This window comes from Mytilus galloprovincialis, chromosome 3 (assembly GCF_965363235.1).
Source record: "Mytilus galloprovincialis chromosome 3, xbMytGall1.hap1.1, whole genome shotgun sequence".
NCBI classification, from domain to species: Eukaryota; Metazoa; Mollusca; class Bivalvia; order Mytilida; family Mytilidae; genus Mytilus; species Mytilus galloprovincialis.
The window spans coordinates 28,527,332-28,554,123 of record NC_134840.1 but is presented as its reverse complement, the minus strand read 5'-3'; the positions used below and the strand labels follow the sequence as shown (position 1 = coordinate 28,554,123).

The following is a 26,792-nucleotide window of genomic DNA, read 5'->3' as shown; positions in this document are numbered from 1 at the left end:
TAAAGCATGATTCAACTTTAGGCAACATTGTGTTTTATGATTGATCATTGAAATTGGATCAATAGTCAAGTAGTAAATGAGATGTCGTAATGTTCATGAAGTAAATCATACATTACAGGGTTTAGCAAAAAATAACAATAATAAAGCACTAATACAATTATACATGAAAAATTTATATGCTGCAATTCTTATGGATCTTCAAAGAAAAAAGCAAATAAGCTTTTGACAATAGTGTATCTAAAACATACACTTTATGATTCAGCAAAAATATTCAATACGCTCTGGCCTGAAATTCTATTTTAATAATGACATTAGTCATAGGGACTGATCCTACATTAACCCGCAAAACTAAACAAAATCTTAAAATGATATTCAATAATGGTATCTTTATGAAATGTAATTTCAAACAAAAATTGTATAGACTGGTATATGAGAAAACAAGACATTATAGCATGTATAATATTTGAGCACTTAATTGTCTATTCACAAATTTCAATACTGTTCTTTTAAAAACCAAGTACACTAATTATGGTGACTTTGTAAATAATTGTGTCAGTCACAAACATATTGCATACTACCTTTAATTTTTTTATAATATGTAAAATGAAGTAAAATCTTCATATAAATAATTGCACAAAGCTTGGTATCATCCTGTTTAATATCATGCCATATATGAAGATGTGTGACAAATTAACATTGTAATTACTCCTAAAAGCAAATGACAAATTTTAAGAGAAACAAATAAATATAAAAAAAACCTGGAATGCTGTAAAAATTTTAAGTGACTAGATTTTGTTTATCAATAATACAATGAGCGGAAAACATTTATATGAGGCAAGTCTTTGTGGATGATAACATTTACACTGGCATACAAACTGTCAACTGTTATTGCACCCTAAAAAATATTTAACTTGGAGATGTTCTGTAATGATGCTTCTGAAAAGAAAAAAAGATATTGTTAAACCTCCTAAACATTATATTATCTATCAATGATATATCATCTTACTGTGGATCCATTTATTTGTTCGGTACAAATTTTCGTGGAATGCGGAAAACATGCTTTATTGTGGGTATGCAATTTTATGGTTTTTGCCTAAGTGCATACAACCTAATAAAAAAATTTGTAACATTTAGAATACTGGTTCACCTGTAACCACGAAAACCATGTAAACTGATATCTAATGAATAATAAAGAATCTATAGTTATTACTTTTCACATGCTCAATGATTCTGTGTTGACTATTTATAAGATCATTTTCTGTAAACTTCAGTAAAAAAACATGAAAATTAATTTACATAGCTTGTTGTAAATAAATAGCAAATGCAGCAATTTTTCAATTTATAAAGGGACATAACTCAAGAACGGTGATAGTGATGTCACTCAAAATCAAATTTAATCTTGTTTGTGTATAAGTTTCTAATATTTGTTTTTTTGTTTAATTAATATTGATTTTGGCTATCTACTAGCTCCCAGTAACTGCAAGTACTCTCAGATCGCACTTTCATGTAATTTGATCTGTTGATACAATGGTAATGTTTTTGTTATTAAATGATTCTCTATTTTTAATATATACCAGCATTGATAAGTGTTTAGCATGACCATCAATTTTCACTTCTGTTTCTAGTACTATGATTTTGTAATAAATTATATTTCCTTCCTAGTGCGTCTTTCTATGTTGTGATGTTACACTATTGTTTCGGGTAAGGGAGAAGGTTGATACCTATTAAAACATTTAAACCTGCTGCATTGGTTTGCACCTGTCTTTAGTTAGGAACCTGATGTTCAGTAGTTGTCATTCATATGTCTTTTCATTGAGTTAACCCAATTCAATTGATATTTCATAAAGTGTGTCTTTCTATGTTCATCGTTGTGATGCTACACTATTGTTTCGGGTAAGGGAGAAGGTTGGTACCTATTAAAATATTTAAACTGGCTGCATTTATTTGCACCTGTCCTAAGTCAGGGACCTGATGTTCAGTAGTTTCGTTTGTTGATGTGCTTCATAACCGTTTCTTGTTTTTTATATAGATTAGACTGTTTGTTTTCCCATTTGAATGGTTTAACACAAGTCATTTTTTGGGCCCTTTATAGCTTACTGTTCGGTTTAAGCCAAGGCTCTGTGTTGAAGACTGTACATGTTCACATATAATGGTTTTTCTTTTACAAATGACTTGGATGGATAGTTGATACAAGTTGTCTCATTGGCACTCATACCACATCTCATATCTACATGTGTAAAAATACTTACTTTAAAAACAAAGTAAAGATTATTGTCCTGCTGCTAGTAATTGTTGTTGTACATAATTATTCCGTTTTGCACAATTTCCAGGTTGTACACTGTTTGATGTGTAAAATGAAACTACATATACTGTAATGAATAAAAAGTATTAATAACATATGATACAGGTGTTTATTAATACACTATAAATACGAAAAGTATGACATAATCTGCTTAAAATATGTTTGTGTTTGATTGATGGGATCTATCACATGGTCTTTATACATGTATACAGTCATCTTTCTTCTTATAAATTCATTCATTGACAAAATGTGTTCTGCCCCAGATGCTTGATTGTGCATTCTGAGCTTCAATATCAAGAATTAAAATTATTATTTTACCCTTACATTTTTAGTGATGTTAAAACTATAACTTTTGTAGTTCATGGCCATTTACTCCTCCCAGGAATGTGTATATAAATCTAAAATTTCATTTCTCTGTATTTATCCTCCATATTTATTCTAGTGGAGCTGTAGGAGATCAAAGTCACAAGGAATGTAAACAAAGTGACAGGTGACAGGGAAAGATGATGTCATGTCATTCATTGTGTGAAGTTTTCAGTTCATGATGTTGCTTTCAATAAAATAGTTCTTATGGTTTGACTCAATAACATATTTTCTTACTGAATATATACATGAATCATGTTTAATTTATTGCTGCACATATATAAACATTATTGTCATGATTGTTTTGTTAGTGCTGAAAAAAAACCTAAGTGGCATTTTTAGAGATCTTCTTCAAAATGAGTAAAATTCAAATAGCAATTGGATTCAGGCTGGTCAGAATACTGATGAAATCATTTTTTTAAGCAAACAGGCAAAAGATTCATTATACATGTATTTGATCAGAGGTCTCTCAATAACTAAATATAGCTAAAGGCTTTTTTTTTTTTTATTGTGGACTAGAATAGAATACATGACAAAAATTTTTGTTTTATAAAAATTAATAAGATGGAATTCTACTGACCACCTTACTGCCCTTCTGTTGGCATGTCTTGTCATTGAATACAACTACCATAGATACATTATATTAATCCTTGGGATAAGTAAACATTTTATATAGGTTTATTTGCAGATTTTGGCAAAACCACAAAATCCAAAATCCATGAAATTAGAATTTCTCAGTGTAAATTCATAGGTACTGTACATGTAGCTCACCAAAATATAATACCTTCGGCTATTTTCATTATTCAAAGACTTTGAATGAAAAAAATGATAGAGATTTTTATGTTACTTTTGACAACTGAATATTTTTATGAGATCTTTTACAGCTGAGTTGATAAGAGTTATCTTTCCTAGAACATTTGTATCTTACAATTGTTTGTCTTTGATACATTAAATCCAGCATCACTCCCACATTTGGCTGTTACACATTTTTCATCCTCTCTTAAAATCATAAATTTAAATTCTTTCTGTGCACCATCTACTGGTAGTGAAACTCTTACTGAACCACAAGCCCCAACACCACTCTGAAATACTTTATCCATGCTCTGGAAAAAAGGTACTCCTGGCTGTAAAAAAAAGAAATTATTGACAGCATTTTTAAAATAATAAAGGATAATACATATATACATTTTTACAAACAGAAGTAAACCAATGCCTGGTGAATCTGTAGAAAGGTAGAATCCTTGAAGGGAAGAAACTAGACATAGGTCAAGGCTTATAAATAATACTTCAGAATCTCAAAAAAAGAAACTTCTGTTTTGTAAATTGACAGGGAGTGGCAAGATCTTGAAACAGATGCTCTGGTTTGCATGTGATAATTGTGATGCTACAATATTTTCTTGTTGCAACATTGTCATTTTGCCATTTGTATCCTTCTAAAAATGTACATGTACTTGCAGGTATCAGTGGCCACAGATATTTTCCAAGTAGTGATCTTTTTTTCAGGATGAATACACTGCAGTCCATTAAGATTTTCTTAAAACCATTGTGGTGACGTCAACCTATTCATTTACCGTGGATTCTTTTTCTAGAATCAACGCTTCCTAAATCCGTCGCTGAAATAGACTCACTAAATTATATTCAATTGTGTTCTTTGTGTGTCTAATTTCATTAAGTTTGAATTGGCCAATTTACTGATTTCTGTTCACTAATGGAATTATTTTAAAAACTTACCTTTAATTTTTGTAATTTTTATATGCCTGCACTGGGAATCGAACCAGTCCATTAATTCTCCTAAGTGCCACTAACATGATCATATCGACGAAACCTTTCGGCTACCAATTGGTTACGATTTAATTGTCTAACTTATATATATAAATGAATATTTGATAAACATCGGTACAACGGACACACATAGATTGTACATTTAAATATACAATAGGCAATCGTAGTGTATCAGTTGGTAGCCGCAAGGTTTCATGGTTATGCTTAATGAGTTAGAACTCAGCGGTTTAGGTTCGAATCCTTGTATTATTTTTTTTGTTGCCTCTATTCTCTAGTTTTCCTGTTTTGTTTCGTGTTCTAAGGTATTGTGGATATTTTGTTTAATAAAAGCGAGTTAATAATTGGATCATTGTTAGCTATTCCACATGTTTGAAATGAAAATGTTTACATTCTAGGTGTTCTTTTTTGTTTTATAAATCAATATAGTATGATTTCATCTATTTATTTGCAAATTCCTATGCTAGAAAATCGTGATATGCCTAGAATGAGACTTCTTGTTAAAAATTTCTGACACATGCTTTAAATATATGCTATATATATGTTTTTTGTCAAGTTGTTGTCCTCGGCTTTGACATATTCCCCATTTTCATTCTCAATCTTATTAGAAATAAGATAGAATATGTCTCATTTAGTCAAAAATGATCAGATGCCTGATAAAATCTTTAAGGGCAGACGTGGTGTTTTCAACATGTATTTGTATTGTTTTAACCATTTATTTGTAATATATAATTTATTGTTATGCATCGTTTGTCACGATAACATGGTTATTTAAACTCACTTACAATACCTTTTAATTAAGAATAGGCTTTAATTTTGAATAGATATTATCACAATAGTTTAAGTTATAGATACAATGGATAAGCGTTGATTCATGAAAAACAAACCATTCGCCCTGCGGGCTCATGGTTTCTTTTTCAAGAATCAACGCTTATCCATTGTATCTATATCACTTAATTTTTTAACATTTATTTGATAGGAAAAATGTGTTATCTTTTACTTGAAAAGCTTTGGGGTTGTCTTGTTTGGGTGAGCTCAGTCGGCTGCTATAGATACCTACATGTAAGATAGGGAAGATAGATAGATATGTACCAATAGAGAATCAACCTACTGCACCTTTTCATTCATTCATTCTTTCAATTCAATGAATTATTTTTATGTTATTATATTAAGGTTATATTAAACCTATTGTAATTGATAATTGTACATGTATTTCATGAGAAAACTTAACATTAAACTGTGCATTTTATGAGAAAACTTAACATTAAACTGTTAAAATTAAATTCCAAGAAATCTGTAAAGCTCGGAGATTCACATAATTTGCAGGAATATTATGTATCAAAAGCGATTTTCTACAGACCCAAGAGTTCCAATTGGGATTAAATTGACAAAAAAAAATAAAAAGTAATAAGTGTGATGCTGGAGAAGTGGAGTGGTGGACCACACCTCGTTTGACTGTTTTAAAATTAAAAATGCACTGACAGACCAGCATCTGCATAAAGCGTCCAAAAATAATGCGAGAAATTGACACATGGTCAGTGGGCCTTGTGGCTTGTTCACTCCAATAAATAAGAGCAGTTTCTTAAAGTCTATGAGATACGATTTTTTTACTGTTTTAAAATTAATCACGGTACTTTGTCATGTTTGTAGTGCGCAAACTTACATGAAAATCCGCTGGATCTGACGCATAGTATTGGTAATTTGGTGCTGGTCCAAATATTCCACAGACATTGCCACAAACACAATTTCCATCATTTAAAAGATATTTCACCCAGTCTCCCCAACCTGCCATAGTGATAAGTGATGCCGGTAAGATTTCTTCTCGTGCAGTGTTAAAGAGACAAATTAATGCGCAAAAAGGAAGTGGGTTTTTTTTGGTTTAATTTTGATACATCAAAACACGAACCTAACAAAAGCCTTCAATTTTCCGTACGTTAGACATTTGATTATCGAAAAGAAATAAATCATGTAAAACATGAAATCGAAAATGTTTTATTTTTACAGAACTACTTTCCATAGAAATAGCGGTTGTTCGGCTTACTGATTGTAAAATCAGGAAACAGTAGCGGATATCAATTTCGGATAAGGAAGTTCGGTTGTTTTACACCTGTACTGTTACGTACATTTAAATCTTACAAAATTTAAGACTACTATTACTAAAACCAAGAATTTGTATAGTAAGATTCTACACTTTCACTAACTTGAGACATTTTTATAATACAAAATGATGTATAATTTTAACATCATAAAAAATGATGTATAATTTTAAGTTTTCATAGACATTTGTATTTAAATGTGCAATTGGTAAAACCCATAATGATTGGATTTGGTGCTTTAATTTCTCTGGACTCATATTTTGGTTCTCGTATTACTTTCGTTATCCCACTGTCTGATTGAAATAGTATGGGGCAGATAGAGTACAACTAAATTTACCTTACCATATGCTAATTTGTTTGTCCTAAATTGCCAGATCCAGAGGGGGGGTGGGGGTTCCCGGAGTTGGAACCCCCTTTTTTTGGACGATCAATGCATTTGAAAGGGGACATGTGATTGGGACCCCCCCCTTTTTTTAAATGACTGGATCCGCCCCTGCCAGTGCTAATATATCTTCAATGCTTGAATAATTCATAATGATCATATTGCTTTATACATTCTGTAAATATGAAATAGAAGGAGATCTAGAGTAAAGGAAATCCGACAGCAACAAAACAACATTTAAAAAAGAAAGAAAAAAAACTTTTTGTCTAGGCTTAAAAATGCTATGTTCAGTTCTTTGACATTGCAAAAAATAACAGATGGTACTGTCAACTGATGCACACTGGACTGCACATCCATTTAGGGAAAATATTTTAATTTCAAGGGCTTTAAGTACAATGTACTACACCCAAAACTTGAAAGCTATAAATTTTCCTCAATACATGTTCCATTATAAGTCAAAAAAGTAAACATAAAAGGTACCATTTGAAAACTTTTTTTAGTGCTGTAACCTTGCCCTTCGACCTATTTACCTCAAAATCATACAGCTTCTTTCAATGCTTGAATAGAGAATGGAAATGGAGATATGTGTCAAAGAGACAATAACCCAACCAAGGAGCAGAAAACAACGCGAGGCCACTAATCGGTCTCAAATGCAGAAAGAAAATCATTCACAGAGTCAGCTGGCTTCAGCTGGCCCCTTAACAATAATACATACTATTTTGATCTTCAATCTGCTAGAGATTAATTCCAATCCTGCAAGGGTCTGCTCAATTACCTTAAGCTACATGTACCATCAAGGAACCACATTTCTAACATTTTTCTATTTTAGTTACAGAAACCTTGAACCCCAAAATAAATTCATTTCATCCCCTTCCCTTTATATTCTATCTGTATAAATTTCTTACAAATCATGCAAAGAAAAACAAGTTTCCTAAAACTAGAGGCTCTACAGAGCCTGTGTCGCTCACCTTGGTCTATGTGCAAATTAAACAAAAGACACAGATAGATTCATGACAAAATTGTGTTTCGGTGATGGTGATATGTTTGTAGATCTTACTTTTCTGAACATTCTTGCTACTTACAATTTTCTCTATCAGTAATGATATTGACCCTTCAGTTATAGAGGAAAATATTTTGCAAAAATTTACAAAAATTTACCAAATTATTGAAAATTGTTAAAAATTGACTATAAAGGGCAATAACTCCTTATGGGGTCAACTGACAATTTTGGTCATGTTAATTTATTTGTAGATCTTACTTTGCTGAATGTAATCGGTCTTTACAGTTTATCTCTATCTATAATAGTATTCAAGATAAAAAACCAACCAGATGCTCCACAGGGCGCAGCTTTATACGACCGCAGAGGTTTAACCCTGAACGGTTTGGGCAAGTATGCACACAACATTCAAGCTGGATTCAGCTCTAAATTTGGAATGTGATTAAATAGTTGACACAGCATAGGTTTCTGACACAGAATTAATGTGGTCTAATGAGACTTAAAATATTTTTTTTGCCTTTGAGCAATTCACTATGCTGTTGAATATTAATCCTCTAAAAAAATGTTTGAAGAAATTTTCTTTTTATTTATGAAATCTGAAATGAGAAAAATTTAACAAGAAACAAGAGAGGAGCAGATATAGCATCAGATCACCACCTAATCATTGCAAAGATACAACTAAAACTACTTTCAACAAAAAAAGCAAAATCTAGAAGAAAGAAATTTAATGTTGATCTATTTAAAGACCCTAAAGTTGTTCAAGACTACCACATTCTACTGCAAAACAAATTTGGTGTACTTGAAAATCTACATGATGAAGAAACTAGCATCAACACAGCATGGGAAATGACCAGAGATTCTATTGTTCAAGCATGTGAAGAAACTGTCGGCTATCTCCAACAAAACCGCAAGCAATGGATGTCAGAAAATACCTGGAAAATTGTCAACGAAAGAAGACAAGTGAAAGAAAAAGTTCTAACTGCTATAACTAGACAGCAAAAAAAAAAAAACAGACACAAGAACAGTATAGCAATAAAGATAAAAAAGTGAAGAAAAGGTGCAAACAAGATAAAAGAAACTTCGTAGAACAACTAGCCAAAGAAGCCGAAGCTGCTTGTAGCAAGGAAGACACCAAAACCCTATACAACATTACCAAGCAATTAAGCGGTAAACCACCAACTTCAAATACACCTATCAAAGATAAAGACAACAATACCCTCACTAAACTGGAAGATCAACTTGAAAGGTGGAAAGAACATTTCGAGCAGGTTCTTAACCGGCCCCCACCTACAGATCCACCTGAATTACAAAATGGTCCAATATTAAACATCAAAACCAGCAAAATAACAAAAACTGAAGTTAACAACGCTATCAAAAGTCTAAAAAATGGAAAAGCAGGCGGCATTGATAACATACCACCAGAAGCTATAAAATTCTTGGATGATACATCTGTCCTTAGCCTGTTACAACTCCTAAATAAGATCTGGGAAGAAGAAGAAATACCAGATGATTGGAGTAAAGGACTTTTGGTAAAAATCCCTAAGAAAGGTAACAAGTCGCTTTGCAAAAACTGGAGAGGTATCATTTTATTGTCTATACCTAGTAAACTGCTCTGTAGCACCATCCTTAGCAGAATGAAAAATGAAGTCGACAAGATACTTAGAGATGAACAAGCTGGCTTTAGACAAGAAAGATCATGTGTAGACCAAATAGCCACATTGAGAATTATTATAGAACAGACAATAGAATGGCAGACGACACTATACCTAAATTTTGTGGATTTCCAGAGAGCTTTTGATAGCATTGACCATCAGGTTCTATGGGACATTCTGGCACACTATGGAATCCCGCAAAAGATCATCAAAATGATAAAACTGCTTTACGACCAATTTTCCTGTCAAGTTATACATGGTGGAACTATGACCGAATCATTCCCTGTTACAACTGGGGTACGTCAAGGTTGTCTTCTCTCTCCTCTCCTTTTCCTAATTGTAGTTGACTGGGTTGGTAAATCAGCCTACAAAGATCCAAAAGGCATCGGATGGACCCTTACAACACGTCTTGAAGATCTCGAATTTGCTGATGACATTTGTGCACTATCCCATCGCTTTCAAGATGCACAACATCAGACCAAGTCTTGAAACAGTAGCAAAACAAACAGGCCTATACATCAACGCACAGAAAACTAAATCAATGAGGCTAAATACAAACCAGCAAGATTGTCTTAAGATCGACGACTCTACTGTTGAAGATGTTCAACAATTCACCTATCTTGGAAGTATTGTCAGTACATCAGGAGGCACAGATGAAGACATATCGGCAAGAAAAAAGAAAACTCAACAGGTATTTTCCATGCTTAAACCTGTTTGGAGGAGTAATGCTTTAAGAACTAGCACAAAGTTAAGGATATTTACCAACAATGTCAAATCTGTACTCTTATACGGATCAGAAACCTGGAGAGAAACAGCTGCATCCATCAAATCTATCCAGACTTTTGTCAATAAATGTTTGAGAAACATCCTCAACATCAGATGGCCAAACAAAATATCCAACAATGAATTATGGAGAAGAACCAAACAACAGCCAACAACCCAGACAATAAGAGCAAGAAAGTGGAAGTGGATCGGGCATACCCTCAGAAAAAAAGACACACACATTACCAAGCAAGCCCTAGAATGGAACCCCCAAGGACATCGAAAAAGGGGAAGGCCAAAAAACACCTGGCACAGGGGACTAACAACCGAGCTGAGTAAAATTGGGATGACCTGGAAAGAAACAAAACGAATAGCCATGGACAGGAAGAAATGGAGAGAAACTGTAGTCGCCCTATGTCCCCCTTGGGACGAAGTGGATTAAGTCAAGTAAGTCAGTAAAAGTGAATATACATTGTATATTGTATAAAACAATGATTTAAGTTGATTCAAGTACTATTCTGGACAAAGAAAGATAACTCCAATTATTGTGCAATTAGATATTTCTTGCTTTTGCGCAATACTGTGCAATTGAAAATATTTGCTATTGCACAATACTGTGCAATTGAAGATTTCTTGCTATTGCGCAATACTGTGCAATTGAAAATTTCTTGCTATTGCACAATACTGTGCAATTGAAGATTTCTTGCTGTTGCTGAATACTGTGCAATTGAAAATTTCTTGCTATTGCACAATATTTAAAATAATAATTTTGGATCCTGATTTGAACCAACTTGAAAACTGGGCCCATAATCAAAAATCTAAGTACATGTTTGGATTCAGCATATCAAAAAAGCCCAAGAATTCAATTTTTGTTAAAATCAAACTTAGTTTAATTTTGGACCCTTTGGACTTTAATGTAGACCAATTTGAAAACGGAACCAAAAATTAAGAATCTACATACACAGTTAGATTTGGCATATCAAAGAACCCCAATTATTCATTTTTGATGAAATCAAACAAAGTTTAATTTTGGACCCCGATTTAGACCAACTTGAAAACTGGGCCAATAATAAACCAGGTGCTCCGCAGGGCGCAGCTTTATATGACCGCAGAGGTCGAACCCTGAACAGTTGGGGCAAGTATGGACAAAACATTCAAGCGTGATACAGCTCTGAATTTGGATTGTGATCAAATTTTTGACATTACATGTTTTTTTTTTACACAAAACAAATGTCAAGATTTTACAAATCAATTAAAGATTTCTTCTTCAAACTTTTTAAATCTAAAATTAAATAGTTGACACAGAATAGGTTTCTGACACAGAATGAATGTGGTCTAATGAACTTAAAAGTTTTTTTTTTGCCTTTGAGCAATTCACTATGCTGTTGAAAATTAATCCTCTAAAAAAAAATGTTTGAAGAAATTTTCTTTTTATTTAATATGAAATCTGAAATGAGAAAAATTACCCCCCCCCCTTTTTTTTCACATCCCCGTTTCCCTTTTTCCAAAACTGATATCAATTCAAATTTCTAATGGAGTTTGCAACAATAACTACTCTTTTAAATACATCATAAAATATTAAAATGTAAAATAAAGTGCTTGTTATCACTGAATGGTAAATATTGGTTGGTAGTAAAAGTGAATATACATTGTTTATTGTATAAAACAATAAAAAAAACTTCATCAGCAACATTTTATATTGGCAAATTTCCAATGAAGTTATTTACATAAAACTATTGGCAAATAAAAATAGAAAATGACATCATAGTCATGTCTGGCAAATGTCCAACATACATTATCTAAAAACATTTTAGATAAGATAAGGAAAAAAAGCTTCATCAGCAACATTTTATATTGGCAAATTTCCAATGAAGTTATTTACATAAAGTTATTGGCAAATAAAAATAGAAAATGACATAGTCATGTCTGGCAAATTTCCAACATATATTATCAACTACTATTCTATACAAAGAAAGATAACTCCAATTGAAAATTAATTGCTATTGCACAATATTGTGCAATTAGATATTTCTTGCTATTGTGCAATACTGTGCAATTGAAAATTTCTTGCTATTGCACAATACTTGATATGGAATCCTGATTTAGACCAACTTGAAAACTGGGCCCATAATCAAAAATCAAAGTACATATTTAGATAAAGCATATCAAATAAGCCCAAGAATTTAATTTTTGTTAAAATCAAACTTAGTTTAATTTTGGACCCTTTGGACATTAATGTAGACCAATTTGAAAACTGGACCAAAAATTAAGAATCTACATACACAGTTAGATTTGGCATATCAAAGAACCCCAATTATTCATTTTTGATGAAATCAAACAAAGTTTAATTTTGGACCCCGATTTAGACCAACTTGAAAACTGGGCCAATAATAAACCAGGTGCTCCGCAGGGCGCAGCTTTATATGACCGCAGAGGTCGAACCCTGAACAGTTGGGGCAAGTATGGACAAAACATTCAAGCGTGATACAGCTCTGAATTTGGATTGTGATCAAATTTTTGACATTACATGGTTTTTTTTTACACAAAACAAATGTCAAGATTTTACAAATCAATTAAAGATTTCTTCTTCAAACTTTTTAAATCTAAAATTAAATAGTTGACACAGAATAGGTTTCTGACACAGAATGAATGTGGTCTAATGAACTTAAAAGTTTTTTTTTTGCCTTTGAGCAATTCACTATGCTGTTGAAAATTAATCCTCTAAAAAAAAATGTTTGAAGAAATTTTCTTTTTATTTAATATGAAATCTGAAATGAGAAAAATTACCCCCCCCTTTTTTTTCACATCCCCGTTTCCCTTTTTCCAAAACTGATATCAATTCAAATTTCTAATGGAGTTTGCAACAATAACTACTCTTTTAAATACATCATAAAATATTAAAATGTAAAATAAAGTGCTTGTTATCACTGAATGGTAAATATTGGTTGGTAGTAAAAGTGAATATACATTGTTTATTGTATAAAACAATAAAAAAAACTTCATCAGCAACATTTTATATTGGCAAATTTCCAATGAAGTTATTTACATAAAACTATTGGCAAATAAAAATAGAAAATGACATCATAGTCATGTCTGGCAAATGTCCAACATACATTATCTAAAAACATTTTAGATAAGATAAGGAAAAAAAGCTTCATCAGCAACATTTTATATTGGCAAATTTCCAATGAAGTTATTTACATAAAGTTATTGGCAAATAAAAATAGAAAATGACATAGTCATGTCTGGCAAATTTCCAACATATATTATCAACTACTATTCTATACAAAGAAAGATAACTCCAATTGAAAATTAATTGCTATTGCACAATATTGTGCAATTAGATATTTCTTGCTATTGTGCAATACTGTGCAATTGAAAATTTCTTGCTATTGCACAATACTTGATATGGAATCCTGATTTAGACCAACTTGAAAACTGGGCCCATAATCAAAAATCAAAGTACATATTTAGATAAAGCATATCAAATAAGCCCAAGAATTTAATTTTTGTTAAAATCAAACTTAGTTTAATTTTGGACCCTTTGGACATTAATGTAGACCAATTTGAAAACTGGACCAAAAATTAAGAATCTACATACACAGTTAGATTTGGCATATCAAAGAACCCATTTATTCAATTTTTGATGAAATCAAACAAAGTTTAATTTTGGACCCCCATTTGGACCAACTTGAAAACTAGGCCAATAATTAAAAATCTAAGTACATTTTTAAATTCAGCATATCAAAGAACCCCAAGGATTCAATTTTTGTTAAAATCAAACTAAGTTTAATTTTGGACCCTTTGGACCTTAATGTAGACCAATTTGTAAACGGGACCAAAAATTAAGAATCTACATACATAGTTAGATTCGGCATATCAAAGAACCCCAATTATTCAATTTTTGATGAAATCACACAAAGTTTAATTTTGGACACTTTGGGCCCCTTTTTCCTAAACTGTTAGGACCAAAACTCCCAAAATCAAACCCAACCTTCCTTTTATGGTCATAAACCTTGTGTTTAAATTTCATAGATTTCTATTTACTTATACTAAAGTTATGGTGCAAAAACCAAGAATAATGCTTATTTGGGCCCTTTTTTGGCCCTTAATTCCTAAACTGTTGGAACCAAAACTCCCAAAATCAATCCCAACCTTCCTTTTGTGGCCATAAACCTTGTGTCAAAATTTCATAGATTTCTATTCACTTAAACTAAAGTTATAGTGCGAAAACCAAGAAAATGCTTATTTGGGCCCTTTTTGGCCCCTAATTCCTAAAATGTTGGGACCAATACTCCCAAAGTCAATCCCAACCTTCCTTTTGTGGTCATAAACCTTGTGTTAAAATTTCATTGATTTCTATTCACTTTTACTAAAGTTAGAGTGCGAAAACCAAAAATAATGCTTATTTGGGCCCCTTTTTGGCCCCTAATTCATAAACTGTTGTGACCTCAACTCCAAAAATCAATCCCAACCTTCCTTTTGTGGTCATAAACCTTGTGTTAAAATTTCATTGATTTCTATTTACTTATACTAAAGTTATTGTGCGAAAACCAAGAATAATGCTTATTTGGGCCCTTTTTTGGCCCTTAATTCCTAAACTGTTGGAACCAAAACTCCCAAAATCAATCCCAACCTTCCTTTTGTGGTCATAAACCTTGTGTCAAAATTTCATAGATTTCTATTCACTTAAACTAAAGTTATAGTGCGAAAACCAAGAAAATGCTTATTTGGGCCCTTTTTGGCCCCTAATTCCTAAAATGTTGGGACCAAAACTCCCAAAATCAATCCCAACCTTCCTTTTGTGGTCATAAACCTTGTGTTAAAATTTCATTGATTTCTATTCACTTTTACTAAAGTTAGAGTGCGAAAACTAAAAGTATTCGGACGACGACGACGCAGACGACGACGACGACGCCAATGTGATAGCAATTAAAATTTTTGCGGTCGTATAAAAATCTAAGTACATTTTTAGATTCAGCATATCAAAGAACCCCAAGTATTCAATTTTTGTTAAAATCAAACCAAGTTTAATTTTGGACCGTTTGGACCCCTTATTCCTGAACTGTTGGGACCAAAACTCCCAAAATCAAACCCAACCTTCCTTTTATGGTCATAAACCTTGTGTTCAAATTTCATAGATTTCTATTTACTTATACTAAAGTTATGGTGCGAAAACCAAGAATAATGCTTATTTGGGCCCCTAATTCCTAAACTATTAACTCCCAAAATCAATCCCAACCTTCCTTTTGTGGTCATAAACCTTATGTTTAAATTTCATTGATTTCTATTTACTTATACTAAAGTTATTGTGCGAAAACCAAGAATAATGCTTATTTGGGCCCTTTTTTGGCCCCTAATTCCTAAACTGTTGGAAACAAAACTCCCAAAATAATCCCAACCTTCCTTTTGTGGTCATAAACCTTGTGTCAAAATTTCATAGATTTCTATTTACTTAAACTAAAGTTATAGTGCGAAAACCAAAAAAATGCTTATTTGGGCCCTTTTTGGCACTAATACCTTAAATGTTGGGACCAAAACTCCAAAAATCAATCCCAACCTTCCTTTTGTGGTCATAAACCTTGTGTTAAAATTTCTATTCACTTTTACTAAAGTTAAAGTGCGAAAACTAAAAGTATTCGGACGACAACGACAACGCAGACAACGACGACGAAGCAGACGACGAGCCAACGCAATACCAATATACGACCAAAAAATTTTCAAATTTTGCGGTCGTATAAAAATCAGTTGAAAAAGCCTAAACTCATCAGATGGACAAAAATACAAGTGGACATGGAGACCCACTTAAAATAAGTTCCCTGCTGGCAGCCATCTTGGATATTAGATCCACTTCAAAGTAACAACACTTGTTCAGCACCTCTTAAGGAACATTTATGCTATGTTTGGTTTCATTCCAATCAGTGGTTCTCTAAAGGAAGATATTTGTATGTATTTCTTACAGGGTCCTATGTTAAACTAAGTCCCCTGCTGGCAGCCATCTTGGATGATGGATCGACTCCAAAGTAACAACACTTGGTCAGCACTTCATATGAACATTTATGTCTTGTTTGGTTTCATTCCATTCAATGGTTCTCTAAAAGAAGACATTTGTATGTATTTCGAATTCCCCATTAGGTCCTATGTTAAACTAATTCCCCCACTGCTGGCCATCTTTGATGATGGATCAGCTTCAACGTAACAACACTTGGTCTGCACCTCATAAGGAACATTAATGTCATGTTTGGTTCCATTCCATTCAGTGGTTCTCTAAAAGAAGACATTTGTATGAGTTTCCCATAGGGTTCTATGTTAAACTAAATCCCCAGCTTGGATGATGGATTGGCTACAAAGTAACAACACTTGGTCAGCACCTCATAAGGAACATTCATGCCATATTTGGTTTCATTCTATTCAGTGGTTCACTAGAAGAAGTTCAAAATGTAAAAAGTTAACGGCAAAGTACGACTGACACCAAGTGATGAGAATAGCTCACTTGGCCCTTCAGGTGAGCTAAAAACATTTACCTATGATCTACCTTAATGAACAAATATTGAACTTTTTCATGGAAGATACAAGGACTATATGGATATCATTCATCAACATGTTAACAAGGAATAAAATACAAAATAATATTTCTATGAACATTCATTTAATGAAAAATTCTGTAGTTCTCTTCAACATAATATAAAAGAAACTGGGCATTTACAATTTGAAGTAATTATTACAACACATATATCATCATGAAACAAAATTTATTTGTCTTTGAATAATGAGTGAAAATATTTTACTTTATTTTCCACACATGATGTCTTAAAAGAAAAGCATCTAATAAGTTGTTTTCATTGGTTACCAATCCAATACTACATGTATAACTTTTGTTAAATGTTGAAATTCAATAAGAAAAATATCAAAATCTCTGATTTTGTTTTAAACATCAAAAAGGATTTTGTTTTGTCAGTTTATACAATAAAGCACTCCTGAAACCCAGCAGGTTAATTTTGTAAAAAAAAATATGTAATTATTTGCAGCTAATATTGTCTGTAGGCATGAAATAAACTTCTATTAGATTATCTCTCTTTAGCACTTTTATAAAAAGAATGCCCCAGCTAAACTTAATTAATAGCTGGAGCTAGTAGTCCAATCTTAAAATTCCTTGTCAATATACATTTTTAGATGTGCTTACATGAAAGTGTCAAATTGCATGACTTTTCTAGTAGGAAAAAGAAAATAATTGCCAAAAACAAAGTGTGGGTGGAGCTTATTTAGTTGCCACAATATCAATGGTATAGACCATAGATATAAATTGTAATCTCAAATGAATCCGCAGGTAGTTCAGAATTGAAGGAAGCATTATATGGCCTGATCAATTTTGCTCTTTAAAACCTAGAACATTCTTTTGTCAGAAATCTTGAAAATCAGACATTTTGGGGGTTTGTGATAAATGTTTCCAGGAAGACAATTAATGACATCAATACACCTCCAGTCAATGTGGGTGGGCTATTGTAAAACAATGTAATAAACGAATAGCAAATAAAAGAAGTAACATCAACGTTCATCTCTCAGGGTCAAATCATATTCTAAAAATAGTTCAAATTGTATTCTACTGAAATTGTTCTGTAGATATTTGTTCTTTAAGTTTACGTGATGATAGTACAAGAAGAAACACATCCATCAAGTTCTAAGATATTATACTGTGTGAGACTTGTAACTTTTGGGAAAGACAAGTATCTTCCATTAATAAACAATAACACAAATGTATCATAATTATAAATGTAAATATTGACTTTGACTGCTTTGTCTTACAGGTAGATATTTAATGACAAAAAACTCTGTATCAATCTGACAGTAAATCGTAATAGGGGATTAACTATAGATTGATTTTTTGATTGCTGATTAATGTCTGGTGGCAAGTTAATATGTATATTTAGGACAATAAAATGTAAAAATAAAACAACACAAAACCTATTTTGGTCTAAACTGAGTCAGATTTTTAATGGTTTAGCTCACAAAATTACAATTTGCAGGAAGATATGTACTTCTATGTTTTCCCATTGTTGTGACTCAGGGAAGATCAGTCTTTGCAATTACTCTTTAATGCCACATGCTTAGTGGAGAAACAGCAAATAATGTTAATATTTTGTTTTTTACAAGTGGGGAATCAAACCTGAGACCTCCCCTTTTCTAGATGAGCAGGAGACCAATGAGTATGTGTGATCTTGAGACATCAATGAAGACAATGGAAGTGGTTGTAATTGGTAACATGATAGATGAAGTAAATAGTCCGTGTAAATTTGCAAAGTATTTTTTATTCTTTTTAATCTTATTGGTATACTTAAAAGATCATATTACTTTTAAAAAAAACATTATTTTACTTTCATGAGTTCCAATAACCAAAAATTTCAGAAGTGCAAACAGTGCATTATAGTCTGAAAAATACCATCCAGAAACCAAAGTTTGGTGCAATTTCAATCAATATGAGTCTTATTTTCCATGAGATATTATCAAGCTCATTTTGATGAATATATTGCTTTTGGTTGATATAATTTTATAAATAGAATGTTGACAACTAGACAGCATCCATCATATTATGTCTGCCTTCAATGGGACTTTGCAATACATTCTATTGCTTGTATATTTTTTTATATAGTGAAAGAATATTGCTCAGACATTATATTTTTTGTATAAAAGAACACATTTTTTTTATCAGCTTGATTTTTAACAACATTCTGCAAGTTTTAGAGACAGTAAATACTAAGCATCTGACATGGATAACATCAATTTTATGCATTGTGTTTGAACTTTCTCACATATTAAATCTTTGTTGCATAAAAACTGTAAACATAACAATACAAAGAAGTGTAAATTCATGTCTTCTCATCATCTTTGTAATGTCTGTACTCAGGTTTCAGCTCCCACATGTTTCGATGAGGAGCTTTCATATTGTAAACACATATCTCTTTTAGTATCTCTTTGAGGTATGTCTGAAAATACAAATGTTAAATTTCATTAGTACGACTGTGTTGAAAATGTTTCTGATTGTGACTAAGTAAAGAATAAATTCAGTATAATGTATTGAGTCAGAATGGAAATGGAGACATCATATTTTCATATATCCAACACAATGCTCAATTAATAGATCAACTACTAATTATTTTCTAATACAAAACATGTACACCTTAAAATCATTCCGTACTCCAAATTAAGTTGACCTGTTGCTTCTAGTATTTAATAAACTGACAAAATTACTAAAATGAGGTCAAGGTCAGTTAATAATAACTGTCAGATAGACATTTACACTTTGAAATTGTCCCATACACCAAACATTGCTGACCTTTTGCTATAAGTTTTTGAAAACTAAACAAAACACAAAAACCTAAAATAGACTAATGAACCATGAAAATCAGGTCAAGTTCAGATGAAACCTGACATATAAAAAAGATGTGGTATGATTGAAATTGCCAATGAGACAATTGTCCACAAGAGACCAAAATGACACAGACATTAACAACTATAGGTCACCTTACAGCCTTCAACAATGAGCAAAGCCCATGCCGCATAGTCAGCTATAAAAGGCCCCGATATGACAATGTAAAACAATTCAAACGTGAAAACTAATGGCCTTACTTATATAAAAACAGGTTCCCCTTACATACGCACATACCAAATATACCGGTAGTTATCCTACTCCTCATAATGAATTGATAATTTGATAATTTTCAAGCAGCTTGCTTAACCATGAAAATTTCATAACATAAGGTATGAAGCATTAAGGTCTTCTACCTTCTAAAATATAAAGCTTTTAACAAATAGTTTACTCCACTGCCAGATAGGAATACCTTTGTCTCCCACACTGCAACCTTCATCGCAGGCACAACAAAAACCACAAATTTAAGACAAATTAGAGGTAGGTAAGGGTAAATGTGCAACGCAATAGTCATACAAGAATGTATGTAATGTATGAATGGAATTCCTATCAATGATTCAATGTCTGATCTCATAAAACTGATAGGAAGATGATCCAATTGGAACATCAAACATCAATTATACAATGTCTTTACCTATGTCCAGGTAATTAGTAGTTGTAAACCTAGATTTTGAACTATAAATAAATAAATTAAATACTACAGCTTTTATTGTGGGCGGCATTCTTATCTATTTCAACATGATTTAGTTGATTTAATTATAATAAATTTAATTGTTAATTTATAATTAACATAACACTTTAATACTTTTTGTGAGACTTCCATATTCATTTAAAGATATGGTTAAATTCTGAAGGTGTGTGGAAAATATGACTAATTTTTAAGAAATGTAAATTTGTCAGACTTTTACAATTTTATCAGTTCTGCATATTTTAGTAATCAAAGTTAAAAAAAATAGTGTAGATTCGTGAAACAACTATATATATATATAAAACGTATATCCTAATTAAAAAAGTAATTTATCAGATTGTGAAAATGAGTACTTTCTGAAATTTATCTATATATCTTTAAAAACGTATCTATTTTTACAATTTGCACTATATCAGTTTGAAGAGTACAATGTATTCTTTATCTGAAAGAAAATTTAATCTTGTACCTATATGTTATGCACCCTAACACAAGGATAATAGTATAATTTCACTTATTTCTATTGTAAAAGAGCAATTTATAGTAGAACACACCTGTGACAGGTAATATAAATTCCCAGTAACATCTTGTTACAGCAAACAGTTCAAAATTCAAATCTGCTTTTGATTTATGTGGGATTAATACAAAAGTTTGAATATACCAACATGACATTGCATACTGCTACTTAACTTACAATACAGGGAGAAAAAAAGGGGGGTAACTAAGAGAGAAAAAAATATATTTTTTATTTGTTTGGTTAATAATTGAATGTTACTTTATAATTCTGTTAACCAATTGTTATTTTCTATTCTTTAGTCATTTTCTTTTTAGATTTGTACCTTTCTACATCCCCAGCAGCCAAAAGTTTCCAGGAAAATCCTGAAACATTTATCTTGACCAGATGTTCATTGCAGATAGTTGAAGTATACCTACTGGTAGATATAAGATTCTGTATGTTTGTTTTAATTATAGATCTGACATACAAGTACAGATAGGCATTTCATCAGCCCTGGTCAAAAGAAACCATTAATTGATAGATAGATATCTGCTGATAAAAAGGACACTGACATCAGAGATTAACTTCTTTATGGATAAGTGCATTCACTTAATCACAAACAACAGGGAAAATCTGTTTTCATATCATAAGTAAGAAATTGTATAATATGTGGAATATGTCAAACTAAAGGATCTGTGATGAAAATTGCAAGAAGAGGAACAAAACACTTTACTAAATTTCCAAGTTTGGATTTTTTGAGAGAGAAAAATTGTCAAAAAATCTGTAATAGCAAGGTCAAATCTTCAATACATACACAATCCCCCCATACATTAGCTATGTTTTTGATTTTTTTTACAAAAAAAAATAGTCTATGTTCCCAGATCTGACAAAATAGAAAAGATTCCTCTAAGTTTGCGATAATAGCTGATGTACTATTTCAATCTGTATGGAATCCTTCTATGAAGTTTAAAGGATTCAGTTTGATAACTGTAAGAGGAGTTTATAACACAAAATATTGCTGAGAAATAACTAATTCTTTAAAAATAAAAGAAATGGAGAATGTGTCCATGTGACACTAATGATGTGCCCACTTGCATATAATGTTATAAAGGGTCATTACTTTAAAAAGTTAAAAGTGATGTCACCCAAATTTGAACTTGATTTGTGTTTTGTGGTAATTAGCATTGTGTTTACGTTTCATAACATTTGGTTGAGGCAATCTAAAGTTAGAGAACGGAAATGAATTTTAGGATGTCAGGATAGACAAGGGTAACACCTTAATGCCCTCTCCGCTGCAGACATGCAAAATTCCTCAAACATTTTCATAATAAAAGTTGCACAATATTATATCTGAGTGATATTTTTATGAAGTTTCAGAAATTCGGTTTCAAAAGAGGGACGAAAGATACCAAAGGGACAGTCAAACTCATAAATCTAAAACAAACTGACAACGCCATGGCTAAAAATGAAAAAGACAAACAAACAACAGCACACACGACACAACATAGAAAACTAAAAAATAAACAACATTAACCCCACCAAAAAACTAGGGGTGATCTCAAGTGCTCAAGAAGGGTAAGCAGATCCTGCTCCACATGCGGCACCCGTCGTGTTGCTTATGTGATAACAAATCCGGTAAATAGTCTAATTCCGTAGGTCACATTCATGAAAGGGAAGGGGATTGTAGTTACGCCGTAAGGAACAAATCCGATATCATTTGTGAAATGGTTATTCCATCACGGTCAACCAACACGTGATGGCGTCCGTAAAATTTACGAAGGGATGATTTCAACTTTACCATTTGGAACTCTTGGTTTAATAGCTTCCTTGTGAGCACCAACCCTTTATCAAGAAAATCATGATAGGAAATGCAAGCATGGGAATATCATATCAATTGGGAGATATATACCCCGTATGCAGGTGCTGCTGGAATGTTGCTACTTAGAAATGGAAAGTTCACAATTGGAAAGCTGAAATCATCTCTTTTGTCGTAAAATTTTGTTTTTAACCGACCCTCATTGTCAATTTCTAGATGTAAGTCAAGATATGATGCCGACTTAACTGTATCTGTAGTATCCTTTATCTCTAGCTCGATTGGATAGATGCGTTCCACATAGTCACCAAATTTTGAATTATTTAGTGAAAGAACATCATCTATATAGCGAAAAGTAGAGTTAAAAGATATTGCTAACTTCTTATCTTTCTTCCTAAGAAGTTCCTGCATGAAGTCAGCCTCATAATAATAAAGAAACAAGTCGGCAAGTAGAGGGGCACAGTTTGTTCCCATTGGAATGCCGACAGTCTGTTGAAAAACACGTCCTCCGAACGTAACAAATATGTTGTCAATCAAGAAATCAAGCATCTTGATAATATCAGTTTCAAAGAATTTTTTGTTTGAATCAGAGTGATCCTTTACAAAGTAGGATTTATCCCTCCCTAAGACAAGATACTTGTATCTACATTGGCCATTCTTTTTTACAAAGCAAAGCAATACCAACTCTTTCAATTTGTCTTTTAGTTTGGAATGTGGAATACTAGTGTACAGAGTAGAAAAGTCAAATGTTTTAATACTGTTACAAGATGAAAGAGTTAGATTGTATGTACATGTACTCTAAAAGATCTTTGGAATTTTTAAGTATCCACATCTGATTCACGCCCCCTCTAGAATATGCAGTTTCACAATAACTTTGAAGCCCGTCTTTGATTGCTGATAAAATAGATGTTAATAATTTAGAAAGAGGTTTCGTGGAGCACTTGGAAGACCCAGCAATATACCGTTGTTTGTAAGGACACTTATGTAGTTTAGGTATCCAATACAGTGATGGCAGGTCCAGTTCTTCATCTTTGGTTGAAATTCCAAAGGAACACAGAACAGACCTATGATTATCCAGGATTTCCTCTTTGGTAAGTGTCGTGAGGGTATATGTTGAGTTTCCAAGTGAACTGTCAATACCTAATTCGTTTATCAAGCAGTTAATGTAATGAATTTTACATACAAAAACGATGTTGCTTGGGGCTTTATCTGCGGGGACAACAACATATTTGTCATGGACATAGGATAGGTGTTTTGCAACATTTGGGTCTTTAAAGATTGACGTAGCATGGGCATTGATAGACCCATTCAGTTTCTTAATTCTGATTTGTATCAACGACCTCACTGCCTTAATCCATTCGGAAAGAGTGTCTACGTCTTCCTTCTCGCGCTTAGCCCATTGCCTGAGTACATGAGGAGTTGATTACACAAAGCTGATACCAATTTTTTCCCAAAAACGTAACATCACCACAATATAACCTAGTTTGTGTAGGTACCCTGATTTCTCCCCGTCTGTCACACATTAACAATGCAATAACCAAATTTTGTGCATCCTGACAATATATTGAGGTTTTTAGTTCAGTTAAGACCAAGAAACATCTACGTTTTCCTAGAACCTTTCTTGTAAGCTCTTAAATATTCAGTTTACTTCCTTTTAAAATACAAAGAAGATGATCCAATACATATTCTGTTCAAGTGCTTTTTCTTTAACTTATCATTAGATGTTTGAATACTGACATAGTTAGAGAAAATGTAGATAAAGTAGGTACTTAGTCATGTATTTGATCAAAGGAAGCAATGTCATACACATTTCCTACAAAATTTTATTTAGTTTCCTTCCAAAGTAAAATTTCACTTCCTAAAAGTAATATGTGACTGAACTCATTTTTAAATGATGAAATTATGCAAGAACAAGAAATACAGAATTTTCAATTGTTTTCCATAACAAATGTGTTTTATTTTTTTCATTTTTCATTTATTTTTTTCTTTTTCTGGCATTTATAAAATAAACCATATATGATTAACATGATTAATAAAATGAAATGTGTTGTGAGCAAAGCATGTCTTTATAAAGGCAATCCATAACATTTAGTTTATCATATACAGCCTTAAAAATTGAGAAATATTCTGTATCATTGTTCACATTAAAAGTGCCATTTCCTCCACTTAAAAAAAGGTGTAAGAGTATTCATATTGTTGCAAAGATTAACATCAGCCTTTTTTGCAACCCTTATTGGGACTAAAAATAATATGATAAAGGAAGAAGAATAGCCACCCAAGATGTAAGGTCACAAGGTCACATTCCAATTTTGCTTAGGTCACCAAATGACTTTTAAGCAAAGTAAAGAAGTCAAACTGATCTGATTTTCAATTTTGAACATTTTACAAAAAACATGTCCCTTTACAGTTCTTACAAACAGGTTAAACAGTGCCATATACTTATTGTAAGAATCAAGGTGACTGTAGTGCAGAGGTTTATGTCTTTGTGTTATATGTGACATATCCATAGATGGGGGGAGGGGGGATCATTTGATCCCTTTCCACCCCATAAAGACAAATAAGCACTGTTAAAGTCAAAGTTCTGTTTGAATTGTGACTGTTAAAGTTGAATTCTCCAGTCCAAATGCCAAATACCAAATACAAGTAAGTACTACATTGTAATTCAATGTTATTACAATAACTGCATAATATTTTTCACTTTTTGTTTTGCAAATATGTTTTTCTTTCATTTTCAAAGCATCCCTTTTCATATCTGCAATGTCACTCTTCTGTCACAAATACATGTAGGTGAGACAAAAATTGGGTATTAATTTTACACAAGAGTGTAAATTGTTAAATGTCGCACCTGCTTTCATGACCATTGATGTTAAAAAGTCTTAAAGATAAAGGTTTACACATAAACTTAACATTTCTAAAAATCCATGACAAGGAGTTCAATGTCAGATATATCCTATCCAACATGCAAACATATACACCTTACAATTATTCCATACACCAAAAGAAGTTCACTTGTTGCTTATATGGTAATTGAAAGACAGACTAAAACATAAAAACATTGATTAATGAACCATTAAAATTAGATCAAGGTCAGATGATACCTGCCAGACATGTACACCTGTCAATCATTCCATACACTAAATATAGTTGACGAGTTGACTATAGTACTATGCCTTATTTGTAAAGTTACAGTCAAGTCCATGTTTTGCCATAGATACATGTAAATATCTTTGATTTCAGGGTAAAAGTTTGACAATAGCATTGTGTAAGAAGTTTGTAAGAGAGTCCTCAACATTCAATTGTGGCTTTAAGCCGAGTTTCCCTTTTGCAAATTTTTAAATCAATGTCCCATCAAATTTTGGATGAGCTTAGGATATAATATAGTAAAAAACTATATAAACTATACAACAACTATAATACAATTCGTAAATCTAGATATTAAACATATATAAAATATGTGGGGAAAATCTTCAAAAATACTTTAATAATTCAATATTTTGCTTGTTTCCTTTCAATAATGAAATAAAAAAGGATTTGAGAAATTCTATAGAAATATAAATTCACGTATGATTAAACCCTCAAAATATAATCTTACTAAAAAGACTTGCACATATAAGAAACATCTGAGGCTGACAGACAATCATCTTAAATTCATGTACCAAGAATATGAATTGAGAAAACACTATAAACAGGCAACATCTATATTTTTGTCACCACATATATGTATCCATTTTGTTTCATTATTAAGCATTTTATATTATTTGTGTATTCAGTGTTATATGTTTCACATTCATATCATATTCATATTTCAATAATTTCATATTCATGTTTCTTGTCGATTGACGACACATAGTTTTGCGCTGCGTATTATGAAATAAAATTTAGCCTTGTACGCTATGTTTGGCTTTATATACTGAATATTTAAATTAGTACAATTGAAAGTTAAAGCGATTCTTTATTATTATTTAAATGATATATATTTATATTCAAATGGCACGAGTTATGCATGAACTCAAAGCACGGCAATATTAACCATATATATAC

At 32.0% G+C, this 26,792-nt stretch overlaps 2 protein-coding genes across 4 annotated transcripts in view; both read right to left on the bottom strand.

The window, feature by feature from the left end:
* Positions 1–457: 457 nt before the first annotated feature.
* LOC143067623 (uncharacterized) lies at positions 458–6,293 on the bottom strand. The gene is made up of 4 exons (XM_076241007.1): positions 6,108–6,293; positions 3,594–3,789; positions 2,250–2,369; positions 458–936 (listed from the first exon to the last, which is right to left on the bottom strand). The coding sequence occupies exons 1-3, from the start codon at positions 6,234–6,236 to the stop codon at positions 2,269–2,271; spliced, it is 426 nt and encodes a 141-aa protein (XP_076097122.1). The 5' UTR covers positions 6,237–6,293; the 3' UTR covers positions 458–936; positions 2,250–2,268.
* A 10,672-nt stretch (positions 6,294–16,965) lies between these two features.
* Positions 16,966–26,792, bottom strand: part of LOC143067621 (general transcription factor IIF subunit 2-like) — a 36,632-nt gene continuing 26,805 nt past the window's right edge. For all 3 annotated transcript variants that reach the window (XM_076241000.1, XM_076241001.1, XM_076241002.1), the window contains exon 9: positions 16,966–19,314. In XM_076241000.1, the coding sequence (XP_076097115.1) occupies positions 19,198–19,314 (117 nt within the window). In that variant the 3' untranslated portion in view covers positions 16,966–19,197. The remainder of the gene's footprint in view (positions 19,315–26,792) is intronic.